Source organism: Eschrichtius robustus, chromosome 20 (assembly GCF_028021215.1).
Source record: "Eschrichtius robustus isolate mEscRob2 chromosome 20, mEscRob2.pri, whole genome shotgun sequence".
Taxonomy (NCBI): domain Eukaryota; kingdom Metazoa; phylum Chordata; class Mammalia; order Artiodactyla; family Eschrichtiidae; genus Eschrichtius; species Eschrichtius robustus.
This window is the reverse complement of record NC_090843.1, coordinates 1,686,984-1,701,430: the sequence shown is the minus strand read 5'-3', so window position 1 is coordinate 1,701,430 and position 14,447 is coordinate 1,686,984. Positions and strand designations below refer to the sequence as shown.

At 55.8% G+C, this 14,447-nt stretch overlaps 1 protein-coding gene across 2 annotated transcripts in view; it reads left to right on the top strand.

The window, feature by feature from the left end:
* RGS9 (regulator of G protein signaling 9) overlaps positions 1-14,447 on the top strand; it is a 66,334-nt gene that overhangs the window by 23,536 nt on the left and 28,351 nt on the right. The window contains exons 8-9 of one of the 2 annotated variants that reach the window (XM_068530058.1): positions 746-827; positions 7,770-7,832. In XM_068530058.1, coding sequence (XP_068386159.1) covers positions 746-827; positions 7,770-7,832 — 145 coding nt within the window. Of the gene's footprint in view, positions 1-745; positions 828-7,769; positions 7,842-14,447 lie in introns of both variants that reach the window. The other variant, XM_068530057.1, reaches the window with a different exon arrangement.

The following is a 14,447-nucleotide window of genomic DNA, read 5'->3' as shown; positions in this document are numbered from 1 at the left end:
GGTATGATAATGAGCCCTGCCTCACCCCTGTCATTTCCTACCTGTAATGGGAAAGAGGGAGACTGGGAGATGAGAGGGAGCGTGAATAACCTTTCACAGTAATCAGCTGGGCTCAGAGAAACCCTGACTTGGTGCGAACTCTTTGAAGTGACAGAGTGGAACTGACAGAGAGAAACCAGAACTCCCCAGAGCCCGCGTTTTCCCCATCCCAGGCTCTGGCATTGCCGTTGCCTCCTGACTCAGGTGTTGATTATGTTGTTTATCAGAGCAGGGAAAGATCCGGAAGCCAGGTGGGCCCAGAATGTCATCCACGCTCACTCCAGTGGCGACGCTGGTGGAGGTGGTCTGATCATGGTGGCACGATCGCATCTCACGCTGCTGCTCTCAGGGGGAGCTGGACTCTGGGACCAGATTCCTGGTTCAGGTCCCACCTCTGCCCCCTGGTGACAGCATGACCCTCAGTGGGACATTCAACCTCTCTGTGCTTCAGCCCCTGAACTGCAAATTGAGAATTGCTCACTGGCAGGATCCGAGTTAATATGTATAAAAGTATTTAGCAGGGTATTTAGCACATAAGTATGATATTAATGTTCGCTATTTTCATTATTCTCATTATGGCAAAAGCACAGATTATTTGGGCAGATTGAGAGAGTGGTCCGGAATGCGGTCCAGCAGGAAGGGGGTCCATCAGTGAGCAAAAGATGCAAAACCCTACTGGCCTTTAACGTGGCTTTTGGCTTTTCAGGGCTGGAAAGGAAAGGAAGAAAGCAGACAGGTACGCACTGGATTGCCAGGAGAAGGCGTATTGGCTGGTCCACCGATGCCCCGTGAGTGCCATCCTCCCTGGTTTCACCCATCTGTTCTTGCGCCTGACCACTCCCAACCTTACTCCCCATCCCCCTTTTGTGGCTCATCTCTGCCTGGAGCTAGAATTGAATCTGCAGGAGTTGCTGCTCAGTGTTGATTAACATCCAAGGGCCTCTGGCTGGAAGAGGAAATTCACCATCTGGATGGAGTCCACCGGTGGCCCATCCCTTGCTGTTAGGACTGAGTGCATTTCCATAGCGGAGGGACCTGAATGAGTCTGCCTTGTGTGAGGGCTAGGACTCGATGCCTTAGAGGAGGAGTGTAAGAAGAAAAAAGTAGGACACAGGCTCCACCGCAGGAAAAAATCACACGTGTAGGGAACCGGAAGCTGGCCTCGCCACGGCCATGCTGTGTGTCTCTTGCTGCCCTCCTTTTCCTCTCTGGATCTGGTCCCCGGCGGAGATGGGGGCCAGGGGATAAATGTGTGCTCAGCCTCATGGCTTAGAACACGTGGCGTCTCTGGCTTTGGGACGTTAGGTGGCCTAGAGGCACAAGCTGTACATACGAGATGCGACTTGTAGCAGCTCATTACTTGGGAGGGAAGCCACATCCCCAGCGTGGAGAAGCAGGCTGTAACCGCCACCCACCGCGGGGGCCTCTGCCTCCTCGGTTCCCTCCTGCATCAGACCCGTATGCTGCCTCCCGGGCACTGGAGGTGGGAGATGTGGAAGGAATTCTGCAAAGTGGAGCATTCGGAACACACGTTCCTCTCTTCCTCCTTTAGTTTTCTTGCCTGGCCGGGAACCAAGTTCTCAGAACCAGAGAGTGAACTGTGTCCCTCACGGGGCCAAAGCTTCTGGAGTTTTGAACTTGGAGCCCATCAGATTTGGGCCGTTTTGCTACTTTTCTTTCTGCATTCAAGACAGGCAGCCCATAAGGTGTTCCAGCTGCGAGGGCATTGGTTTGGATGCCTTGTTGCCGAGGTTAAGGCCCTGGGGTTGAGGCGTGTTTGGTTTTGCTTTGTTTCAGGGCACCTCCTCCAGCTAGACCACTTGGCTGATGCCCGACCCAGGTCCCTGGGGGCCTGAGCGGAAGGCTGGTTGACCGAGCACAGGGTCCCGGAGGTCAGAGCCCACACCCGCCGTCCCGCTGGTAGCGCAGGAGTGAGATCTTTGTGTGAGAGGGAGCCAGACCTTGCTCAGCCCATATTGTCATCTGATCCTGAAGGGGGGGGACCCTTGGTGAGGAGAATGGCGAATGGTGGATAAGCCTCTCAGATGGTAAGGGGCGCTGGTGCCCTGTGGCACCCATGACCGAGGCGGTCCTGCTCCTTGTAGGATGGAAAACGGCCTCCGTATCACGTGTGGAGACTCCATGCTGTGGGATGCCCGTGTGCCTGCATCCCTTGCTAGGCGACAGAGTCTGACTGTGCACGCGATCCACCCTGGGACCCTTTCCTCCCCTCTGTCCCTGCAGCCAGGAGGTCTACAGGGACACGACGAGAAGCAGATTATCCGCGTTGTTCCCAGGCCTCCTGGGGCAGCTCTCAGCCCCGACGCCGGGCAGGTGGCCGAGTGGCTCTTCCCTATGTGATGCAGAAGCACAGACGTTCAACAGTGTGTCCCTGGCAATGGCTTCTACCACCACCTCCCCCGTGGTCCCCACTTCCTCCACCTCCATCACCTCCGTTGTCACGGTCACCGTCACCGCAGACCTGAGTGGAGACCTTACGGTGCCCCGGGCTGTGCGCCAAGCATCGTTCTGCACGCACTTTCTCGTTCCACCTCTGCGGCCCTACCTGAGAGGCCACGTAATTAGTCCCGTTTTGCTGATGAGAAAGCAGAGGCCCAGGGCTGCTGCTGACTTGCCAGTGACAGCCAGTGAGTGAGCGCCAGGGGACCTGGACCCACAGACTGCAGAGCCTTCCCTCCTGGTCTCCATGCTCCTTTGCCTCCGATGACAGTGTCACGTGATGTTGTTGTGCGTTTAGGGTCTTTTGTCACTAGAGCATCACGTGGTTGCTGCCACTGTCATGCACATGGTGCAGGGTTCAGAGGTGCCTGTCCCTCACTGGTGGCACTGGGGAGCCCACGTTCAGAAGGAGGCCTGATGTGCTTGGAGCAGACATGAAGCTCCCCGGACACAAAACCTCTCTCCCCGCCCCGGCCCTCTCACCGACGATCCCCTCGCCCAAGACCGGACCAGGAGTCGGGGACGGGCCCGGGTGGCCCTGGCTCCTTCTCTCCCTGACTTTCGTAAAACCTTCAGCCTCTCGGTGGCCCAAGAGCGTCAGGATGAGGGACGTGTCCTGTTTGAAGAGCACCCGGTTTGAGGTCTGTCTCGGCTGGAAACTGAGCGATCTGACTGACAACCCAGCAGCCCAGGCGCTTGGGGGCTGTCAGACCGTCTCCAGGGGCCCCAGACACACTGTCAGCTGGGCGGGAAGAAGCCAGCCGGGCAGACAAAGCGTTAGGCTGGGTGGGGTGACTGTAGCCAGCTGCTGTACTTACTGAGCAGATTCATCCCCTGTTCGCTGGTCTGTCCCTGAATCCGTGAAACCTTCCTGGGGCCCTGAGTCTGCACCAGCCGAGGAGCCGGGCGCTGGGCGTGAGGTAACAGCTGAAGGCCGCTGAGTACCTGCCACGTGCCTGGGTTAAGCTCTGGCTTAAGTGCCTGGCTGATCCCATGGACCTGACAGAAATGCTGTGGCATACGGGTGTCATTGCCCCGTCGTTCAGGTGGGGACATCGAGGCTCGGGAAGCTGCAGCAGCCCGGGCAGCGCTGGGACGTGAACACACCTCTGTCTGACACGCTGCTGCCATGGAAGGTGCACCCACGGGTGGGCCCCTCTCTCAGCTCAAGCAGCTCCAAGTCCAAACTGCTGACCCTGGTGAGCCACGCCCTCCCGGAGCTGAGACCTCAGTGTGAGGGGCACAGCGAGGGGGGATGGATTCAGGGAGTGGGGGGCATCCTGTCACGAAGAAAAACGAGGTTCCTCTCACATTTTTCCCCAGTGGAACAGGGTACAGATCTGGGCACGACGCAAACAACGGTTCATTGTGTGTAAACGAACAGAAGGAGAAACGGTTTCTTTAGAAAAGTCATCTTGGGGCCTCCTGTGCATCGTTGCTGTGGCATCCGTGTCTCCCCAGGATACAGGCCGCTGACACGTGGGCCATGGGTACAAGGAGGGTGTGGTCTGGGGACAGAGGCGGCCTGTGGCACGTGTGCTCTAAGTCGGGCGGTTGCTGGTCTGAGCGTCGAGCTGAACGGCCTTTGTTTCAACCACAAGTGCAAACACTCAGCCGAGAGGATGCCTGTCCTCCACTTCCCGCTGAGGTTGGACTGAATGTCCAGAGAGGGGCAAAGTAAATTAAGTTCTAGCTCCGTGACTGAACGCTGTGACACTATGAAAATAATATTTTCGAAGGCCATTTGTGAACCTGGGGAAGTGGTCTGACATACAACGTTTTACCATTAAAACAGGATGGGAGAGTCCATTGACTCTGATCCAAATTAAGAAAAAACCCCCGAACATCTGTTTTGTGAATTTCCACTCTGTGCCAGGGGCTTAGGAGGCAATGGGGGGTCTTTGCTCTGGGAGCCGAGACAGACGTGGCCCTCAGGGAGCTTACAGTCTGGTGGAGGGTCTGAGACTAGAACTGCTGCACAGCGAATGTGTCCTGTGCGGATGCGGGGACAGCTGTGAGGGGCGGGGTCCTGCTTCAGATCCGGGGTCTGGGACCAGCTCTCCGCGGAAGTAACGTTCACGCCAAGGTCAGGCTCCTGCAGCCCTTCCCTCCAGTTCTGTCTCTCCCTGCGTCAACCTCATCTCTCTCTCTGTCCCCTGTTTTGTTTTGTTTTTAAAACGATCTGGTGTTTTATTTGTTCTTTGTTCTCTGTGCTGCGCACCAAAAAGGTCCAAACTGTACGTTAGGGGAGAGAGTGACGGTGAGAAGAGGAGAGAACAAGACAAGGGACGGGAGGGATGTGGTGCAGCCACGTGTCACTGGGACGTGGCACCGGCGCCCACCCCGGCCCTGGCTCTGGGACTGTCCCCTCCTCGTGAGCAGACCTTGGGGGTACGAGGGTCCTTTCCCAACCTGAGTTAAGGAGCTGTTAGCAAATTGTCTCTTTGGCTTTCGCGTCAGGGATGTTCTCGGGCACCACGCCCTGGCGTTCACACTTCCTCTGGCTGGAGGCGGTGGTGGTGGGCTTGGCGTCTCTGGGCAGGCGGGGCTTCCTGCACTTGGCCGGGGCTGCACGCGGCTGCACGGCTCCCTGTCTGCTGACAGCCCACCGCCAGGCCACCGTGGCCCTTGTGTCCTGTGCGCTGACGGTCAGCTCTGTGGTATCTGCGTTCCGGCTGCCTCTTGCAGCCCAGAAACTGTGTCAGCAGTGGCTCTGGTGACTGTTGTGGAGAGCAGAGACCCCCATGCTACCTGGTGAATGAGTGGATGAAGGAATGAGTGGATGGATGAATGAGTGAATGGATGAATGAGTGAGTGCATGAGTGAATGAGTGCATGAATGGGTGAATGAATGCATGCCTGAATGAATGAGTGAATGATGAATGAGTGAGTACATGAGTGAATGAATAAGTGGACAAGGGAATGAGTGAATGATGAATGAGTGCGTGAGTGAATGAATGAGTGGATAAGGGAATGAGTGAATGAATGAATGAGTGCGTGAGTGAATGAATGAGTGGATAAGGGAATGAGTGAATGAATGAATGAGTGCGTGAGGGAATGAATGAGTGGATAAGGGAATGAGTGAATGAATGAATGAGTGCGTGAGGGAATGAATGAGTGGATAAGGGAATGAGTGAGTGAATGAGTGAGTGCGTGAGTGAATGAATGAGTGGGTAAGGGAATGAGTGAATGAATGAATGAGTGTGTGAGTGAATGAATGAGTGGGTAAGGGAATGAGTGAATGAATGAATGAGTGCATGAGCGAATGCAGCCTGGGAGTCTCCCAAAACAGCAGCAGGAGAAAGGCAGCCCCATGCAGAGGTCTGAAGGCAGGGCCCCGGGGTGGGACTGCAGCTGGATGGGAGCGGCTGAGAGGTGAGGAGGGGCCGGCGGGGACCGGCCGGCAGGACAAGGCCCGCCGGGCGGCTCCGGCTCAGGGTCCTGCGCCGATTACACAGGTGCACCGTGCAGCAGCTGAATTCACATCAGAGTGTGGATCAAGTTCAGAGCAAAGAGTTGGAGAAGGGGCCCAAGACGTGAGCAGACGACTGCGCGGAAGCCCCTGAGGCTGGAGGGCCTGCTGGGGGGCAGGGGGCCCCGAGGGCGCGGGCCGGGGGGGAGCGTGTGTGTGTGCGTGTGTGTGTGTGTGGGGGGGGGGGGGCTGTGCCGGGACATACGTCTGTGAGCTGCAGACGTGAGCACATGTGCCTGTGTTCGAGCGTGAGTGCATACCTGTGAGAGTGCGAAAGAGTGATGATGTGAGTTGTGAGTGGGAGGGGGTGTGTGCACGTGAGCGAGTCTTTGAGCGTGAGAGTGAGTGTGTACGTGTGAGTAGTGTGAGAGTATGCGAGTGTGCGTGTGTGGTGTCTGTCTTCCGTCACCCTGGGGGGATTTCTTTGTCCCAGACGGGTGCCCGCACCAGACAGACAGAGGAGGTGGAAGACCCGAATTGCTGGCCCCGAGGGACTGAGAGACGGAGCAGGACTGGCTGGGGAGGTAGCTGCCTGAGGGAGACAGACAGACGCTGAGGCCGGCTTTGGGCCAGGTGTTCACACACGTGATCCTACGATGAACACAGCTTTTGCTTGGTAACAGGGACGCTCTGCTGAGAGCTCCATACTCCATCGTGCTAAATCCTCACAGGAACCTGACAGGCAGCAGGGATCGTCTGCAGTTCTCAGGGGTGGGAAGGGCAGAGAGGAGAAGTGGTTTCCAAGATCTTCCTCACAGCTGGGAAGTGGCAGAACCGGGATTGGAAACTCTGGGTGCCTGACGGAAGCCTGGACTCTCCAACACAATGAACTGTAGAGCGGGAAGGGAGTCGGGAGTCCCATGTGCTAATCCCAGGGAACTCTGATTGAGTTTGCATGTTGTTTATCCATCTGTGCACCCACCCACTCATTCATCCATCCCCCTACCCACCCCTCATCCATCCATCCATCCATCACTTATCCATCCATCCATCCATCCACCTACCCACCCTCCATCCATCCATCCATCCATCACTTATCCATCCATCCATCCACCTACCCACCTACCCACCCTCCATCCATCCATCCATCCATCCATCCATCCATCCATCCATCCATCCATCCTCCCTCCCTCCATCCCTCTCTCCATCCCTCTGTTTTAGGCTCTGGGGATGCTGTGGTGGTGGAATAGCCCCATGAAACTCACCAGCTCACCTGGAGAATCGTACACACCCCTGTAGCTCCCCACAGGCTGGACCACGACCCTCAGCTTGGTGTCACAATTGGCAGCTTGACCAAGATCCAAAGTTTTTTTTTTTTTTTTTTTTTAAATAGGTGTATCGACTATTATACTACCGCAACTGATTTCTTTGTGTAGTTGATTCCTTTTGACAAGGTTACCACCATAGGCTTTTTTTTTTTTAATTAATTAATTAATTTTATTTTTTTTATTTTTGGCTGTGTTGGGTCTTCGTTTCTGTGCGAGGGCTTTCTCCAGTTGTGGCAAGTGGGGGCCACTCTTCATCGCGATGCACGGGCCTCTCACTATCGCGGCCTCTCCTGTTGCAGAGCACAGGCTCCAGACGCGCAGGCTCAGTAGTTGTGGCTCACGGGCCTAGTTGCTCCACGGCATGTGGGATCTTCCCAGACCAGGGCTCGAACCCGTGTCCCCTGCATTGGCAGGCAGACTCCCAACCACTGCGCCACCAGGGAAGCCCCCCAAGATCCAAAGTTAATCAGAAACTGGAGACTCTCCCAGCGGTGGTTCTTATGTTGTTTTTGTTTTTGTTTTCCCACTCAGCCGGGAATGAATGACGTGCTGGACTATGGCCTGGACCGAGTGACCAATCCAAATGAAGATCAGGTAAAACAGGTAGGTCTCTGCTGCATACGTTGGGCGGGGCCTAGGTCAGGGTCTCAGGCTGGGAAGGTGTCCACATGTCTGTTGTCTGTTTGTGTCTGTGGGGCACTGGTACCTCCCCTTTGAGACTGCCAAAGAGGGGAGGCCTATGGGCTGTGTGGTATCAGAGCAGGGAGGCCATGGCAGGGGTTCTGATCAAGAGAGACCGGAGTTGGCAGCGTGCAGGTCAGAGCCAATGGGATCTAGATGGTTGGTTTTCAGACTTTTCTGAGTCACTTCCCCTTTGAAGACCTGATGAAAGTTATGAACCCATTTCACCCAGAGATGCACAGACAGGCATTTCGCACACAATTTCCGCCAGTCCCCCCTCCCCCGCCCCGAAGTCTGTAGGCCACAGGCTCACAACCCTTGAATCAACTGTGGGTTTAAACCTTAATCCGCGTGACCGGACCTGGACTGTCCCAATTTCTTTCGCGTCTCGTTGGGTGGGATCTTTGCAAAGATTCTCCTGTGCTTTTTATTTTAAAAGGACCCTTTTCCCCCAGTAGGCCACCATTGATGATGGATGGCTGATTTCCTAAGACGGGTTTTTATTTAGAGAAAGGTGGTGCAGAAGCTGCTGAAAGAGTGGGCACCCGGTTAGGGTTTCCCGACCGTGGCACTGTTACTTGGGGCCAGACCGTGCCCTGGGGGCTGTCCTGTGCATTGTGGAGTGTTCGGCAGCATACCTGGCCTCCGCCCCCTGGATACCAGTAGCTCCGAGCCTTTCCCTGCCTGCCCCTCAGTCCCAACTATCAAAAATGTCTCCAGACTTTGTCCGGTGCCCCCCCGGGGGGGCCAGGATTGCCCCAGCTGAGAACCACAGCTGCCAGTAAACCAGCCTAAACCCACGTAAACTAGCGGTAGATGGTTTCCTTGCTTTCTGTCTACCGTTGTCTTTGGGCAGCAAGGGGTCAGGGGCCTTGTTAGCCTAGTGTGTCATCCGTGAGCCAGTGCCTAAAGCCCTGGGCGGGGGCCGGGGGGTGGGGGGTGGGCCCGGAAAGGAGGAAGGAAGGAAGTCGGAGGGGCAAGAGGAAGGAGCACGCGAAAGCTGGCCGGGAGGCTCTGACTTGTGTATGCTGCCCACCGGGGCCTGGAGCTCAGGATGGCTTTGGGGACCCCCCCCCAAGTGTGTGGGCCAGAGGCCCAGGTTTCGGCTGGAGTCCACCTGGAGGGGACGTCGCGTCCCCAGAGGGCATCCCCCGGGGACGTTGCTGGGACCCTCATCCGTAATTCAGAGTCACCCTTCCTTTGATGCACGCTTGGCACTGTCAACCTTCAGCGGCCTTTCCTACGTTCCCCTCGTCAGATAACAGATAATTGCCGGGGCCTTGTCAGGCTTGGTTACCAAGGAAACAGAGTCATCAAGGAAAATACTGAACCGGGCTGGAAGATTTGCAGTTATTATGGATCAGGCAGCTCTGGAAAGCTCTGTGGTGTGGAGGAGGGGAGGGTGGAGGGGGAAGGCCCATCACTCGCTCTGACCAGGCGCTGCTGTGTGTGTGTGTGTGTCTGTGTATATGTGTGTGTGCGCGCGTATGTGTATGTATGTGTATGTGTATGCGTCTGTGTACGTGTGTGTGTATGTGCGCGCACGTATGTGTGTGTATGTGTCTGCGTCTGTGTACGTGTGTGTCTGTGTGTGTCTATGTGTGTGTCTTGTGTGTGTATGTATGTGTCTGTATGTGCGTGTATGCGTGTGTCTGTGTCTCTGTGCGCGCCTGTGTATGTGTATTTGTGTGTGTGTGTGTATGTGTGTGTTTGTGCGTGCGTCTGTCTGTGTGTGTATGTGCGTGTATGCATGTGTCTGTGTGCGCACCTGTGTGTGTGTATGTGTATTTTGTGTGTGTGTATGTGTGTGTTTGTGTGTGTGTGCGCACGTCTGTGTGTGTATGTGCGTGTATGCATGTGTCTGTGCGCGCCTGTGTATGTGTGTGTGTATGTGTGTGTGTGCGCACGTCTGTGTGTGTATGTGCGTGTATGCATGTGTCTGTGTGGCGCACGTCTGTGTGTATATGTGCGTGTATGCACGTGTCTGTGTGGCGCGCGTCTGTGTGTGTAGGTGCGTGTATGCACGTGTCCGTGTGCGCGCCTGTGCACGTGTGTGTGCGCACGTTCGTGCTGGGGCGGGATCTCTAGCTTCAGCCCTGGCAGGACGGTGCAGATGCTGAGTGAGCTGCCTCCTCTCGGGCGCTCTCTGGGGTGCCTTCCCAGGTCGGGCGCTCTCTGGGGTGCCTTCCCAGGAGGGCGGCCAGGCCCCGCCGCCGAGGAGGTGTATCCAGGCTCCCTGGCGGGCAGGCTCGGGGCCGAGATGCCTCCTGCTCTCCGAGCCCCTTTCCTGGCAGACGCGGGCCATGCTCTCAGCCCGGGGTCCGCGCACGGGCCGGGGGTGAGGCTGCGGCCGTGGCGCTGTGTGACCGGGGTGCTGTCACTGCCGTTTACGCTCTGTCTTCTGTGTCTCTCTCCCACCAGCTCTCTTTCTCCTGTCTGCACTCTGGCTGCCCTCGTGCATTAAGAAGAACAAAGAACCGTAATCCTCCCTCCGTCCTCCTCTCGGCCAGCGCGGGTCACAGCCAGCTGTTAGGGGCTGGGCTTTACCTGTGTGACCTTCCCCACAGTGGGACCCAGTGTCCCCTGTTTATCTGGCCTGAGAGGAGAGGGTCCGGAGGATGGGGCGTGTGTCCAGGAGGCCTTGGGGGTGCAGAGGTGTCGGATTGCTGCCTCGATCAGAGAAGATCTCTCAGTGCCGGTTTGAAGAGATGGCCTATTTCCAAGAATTCGTAAATTCTTGAAAAGATCTCTTTTTTCCTTAAACAGGGGCAAATGATCCAAGAGCCATAAACACCATCGAGCACAGGAAGGAGGCTGTGGGGTTGGCAGGTGTCCACGACCCTGGGTGACCCACTTCCTCAAGCTGATGGCCGCTGGCCGCTGGGCACCCAGCCCTGGGAGGAGCCAGCCAGAGCCAGGGTGACACGTAGGGAGCGTGTCCTCTCTCAGTCCTGATGTCTGGAGGTGGGGGGCCACCTTCCCGTTATCTCAGAGAGGATTTGGCCCTGCAGGGAGGGGCTGAGTGGTGGCCGGGCCCCAGCCTGCTGTGGGCAGCAGTGCCCAGGGCCGGCCCTCCCTCCTCGACCCCGACAGGGTCACCAGGGTCATTTTGTGACGAGGGCCAGTGCCGTGTGCTCGAGGGAGCTCTGACACCAGAGTGACTACAGCTCCGCCACCCTCTGGAGCTGTGACCTTGGACAAGCTCTTGAGCTCAAAGCCTCAGTTTTCTCATCTATAAAATGGGAATAAGAATAGTTCCTTCTTCAGGGGCCTCAGTGAGGTCATTTATGTGAAGTGTCTGGAACGGAATCCGACGTGTACACAGCAGCTTTCACTATCATTACAACTGTCTCCCTGCTGCCAGAGAGCATTTATGGGGTCTGGAGGCCCTCGACCCTGCTTGGGGGACTGTCCCTCGCCAGTTTCCTTCTTGTCCTTCTCGCTTCTCATCCTTCTGCCCCGGCTGGGGGTCGGGGGGAGGCAGGTACACACCAGTGTCCACACCCCTGCCTGGTGCCTCCAACGGCTGCCGAGAACAGCACTGTTTACACTGGCAGCCACACCGGCCTTTGGGCGAAGGACAGAAGTGTGGCTACACAGACGTAAGTGCTGTGCTCTGCAGAGCCCCCGGCCTGGAGCCCTCCGTGAGCGATAACCCCTCCCGCCGTGTGTTCCCCCCAGCTGGGGACAAACGGCTGCCTTCCTGGGGCTCCTGCGTGACCGGTGGTAGCAGGGGGAGGGCTGAGGCTTGCCCACAGCTCCCTGTGTGCCGGCCATGGGGCCGGCCGCTTCACCCCTGGTCAGGGCTCTGCAGATTCAGCATCTCATGAGGTAGAAGCTCTAGCATCTCTGCTCCACAGTTGAGACAGGCCGAGGGACCAGGCAACGTATCCGAGTCACACGTCGGAGATGGTGAAGCTGGGGTTTGCGCCCCAGCGGACGGGCCCCTGAGCCCACTCCGTGTCCTGCTGACGTGCCCTGATGTCCGTCACGCAGCTTCTAGAAGCTTCGCTGGATTTTATTACCTTCTCCCAGCAGCTTGGGAAGTGAGGCTTATATAAGTTCCCTTTTTCAGAGGACAAACCGGAAACAGACAGATTGAGCCGTTTGCCCAGTCTGGGCCAGCCACGGGGACATTTAGGGCCTCTGGGTACCACCTCTGCTCCCCGACCGCACCCTTCGGTGCTGCACCCAGGGCCCCTTTCAGGAGCAGACGGCCTGTGCTCAGGCCCCCAGCTCCACGCTCAGCAGGCCCGCACTTGCCTTGATGTTCTGCTGTCTTAGAATTCTTACTACTTTTTCGGACCAGGGGCCGGGCATTTTCATCTTGCCTTGGGCCCTAGAAGCTGTGTGGTCATCCCCCCCCGACCTGATCGGGAAGGACATGGCAGGACAGACCTCCTTTGGATGCTCACAGCCTCGGATTCTCGGCCCCTTGGCTGGCCGGCTGCCCCCATCTCTTTCCTGTCTGCTTTGCGATAAGCGCCTCAGTTCCCGGATTTCCTGGTTTCTGGCTTTTGACCCTTTCTCTGCTCTCAAGGCCTGTGTTCCCCGATTCCCTGTGGTTCTCCCCACCTTGCGTCTCACTCCATGGCTTGCCCGGCTCTCAGCCCTGTTTACACAGATTCCTGCCTGGCTGCCTGACCCCAGGGTCCCTGCTCACCCCTCTCTGGGGCTCCCGCGCCTCTGTCCACTGTCACTCCAGGGTCTCCCAGGGGATGGGCTTGAACCCTCCTGCCCTGTGACAATCGTCTGCAGCCTGCATCTGGGTTTCAGGGCCAGCAAGCTGGCTGCAGAGCTGTGTAAACAAGATCTGGATGCGTCCCTATTTGGGCAACTCTGCAAGTGAAAAATCATAAGTCAGAATCCCAAGAATGCAGAGTATTTGACAATTCCTTAGGCGGAGTGTTCCTGTTGTAGTGAAATGTGTCACTGGGATGAAGGATAAAGAAGTGACTTCATCCCAGGTGGACCAGCTGCTGAGAAAGCCGGGGTTTGTGCATGCCTTCCAAGGTGCGACAAATGTTTATTTCTTATTTTACCATGAGGTGGCTTTCTTTGAATTGCTTAGAAGTGTGTGTGTGTGTGTGTGTGTGTGTGTGTGTGTGTATTTTTTAATAACTGCACTTTAATGTTTCTTATGGCCTTTGGCTAGGTAATAATCATATTGAAAGTAGGTTTGTGAGGTTTAGCGAGTAAAATACAGAATGCCCAGTTAAATTTAAATTTCACATAAGCAGCGAATAACTTTTGTTGGCGTGACTACGTCCCCGGTATTGCCTGGGCATCCTGTATTTTATCTCGTAATTGGGGCTAGTGCCGTACCCTGTATCTTCTCAGCAGCAGTATCTGAACCCTAATCAGTAGCCAGGGTACGCTGAGTCCCCGCCTTATGCCAGTCACTTAAGGATTCTGTCATTTAATCCCCCCTTTTCTATTCCCTTTTACGAATGAGAAAACAGAGGCTTTGAGATGCCAAATAAGTCATCCAAAGTCAGGTCACCGATTAGTGACAGAACAGGGATTTTGACCTTTCTGACCCCAAAGTTGATACTCTTTCTTATAACGACTCCCACCCCCATCAAATTCTCTCTCCGGCTTTCAGAAAAGTCCAGCTCCCTCTCCCTCACTGCCCAGATACACATGCACTCCTGAAAGCACAGAGATACCCTATATGTCAATCCGCAGGAGGCAGATCCTATGTACAGCTTTTTTTTTTTTTTTTTAGTATTTACTTGGTTGCACTGGGTCTTTAGTTGCGGCAGGTGGGCTCCTTAGTCATGGCTCACGGGCTCCTTAGTTGTAGCACGCGAACTCTTAGTTGAGGCGTGCATGTGGGATCTAGTTCCCTGACCAGGGATCGAACCCAGGCCCCCTTCATTGGGAGTGTGGAGTCTTAACCACCACACCACCAGGGAAGTCCCTGGACAGCTGTTTTTAAAGCTAGAAATGCTGAAATCCGCACGGACAATCCAGGGTGGAGGTGGGCAAACTCTCAGACTCAATCAAATCCACTGCAGTCTGATTCCCAGGAGACAGCTGGTAATCTGGGGACTCAGAAAACCCACAGCAAACCACACCTTCGACACAGAGCCCTAAAAGGATAGCAAAGTCAAGAAGGGAATTAAAATATAAAAATCTTAAAACCCCGAAGCTTGAGATAATGACCCCAGAAATAAAGGTATTAAGCCGAAGTCAGACCACGCTAAGTAGACTGGAAATGAGTGTGCTGGTGACCGGTTTGCAAGCACAGCGCCCCGGGGAGCCCAGAGACCATCGGACAGGCTGAGAGTCTGCCTGTCTTGTCTGTATTCGTGCACGCAGGGTCCCCGAGGCCAGAGGACAGTGGCCCACAGGATGGCTCATCCTGGGGCCTGGGCGCTTCGAAGGAGGGTGTTTGTGATGGTGCCTGCTTGATAGTACAATTGCCATCTTTATACCAATGTTTGTGCTTCCGGACTCCAGCTTCATTGAAGTATCATTGGCGCATAACATATGTAGGTTTCAGGTGTACAATGTGTGATTAGA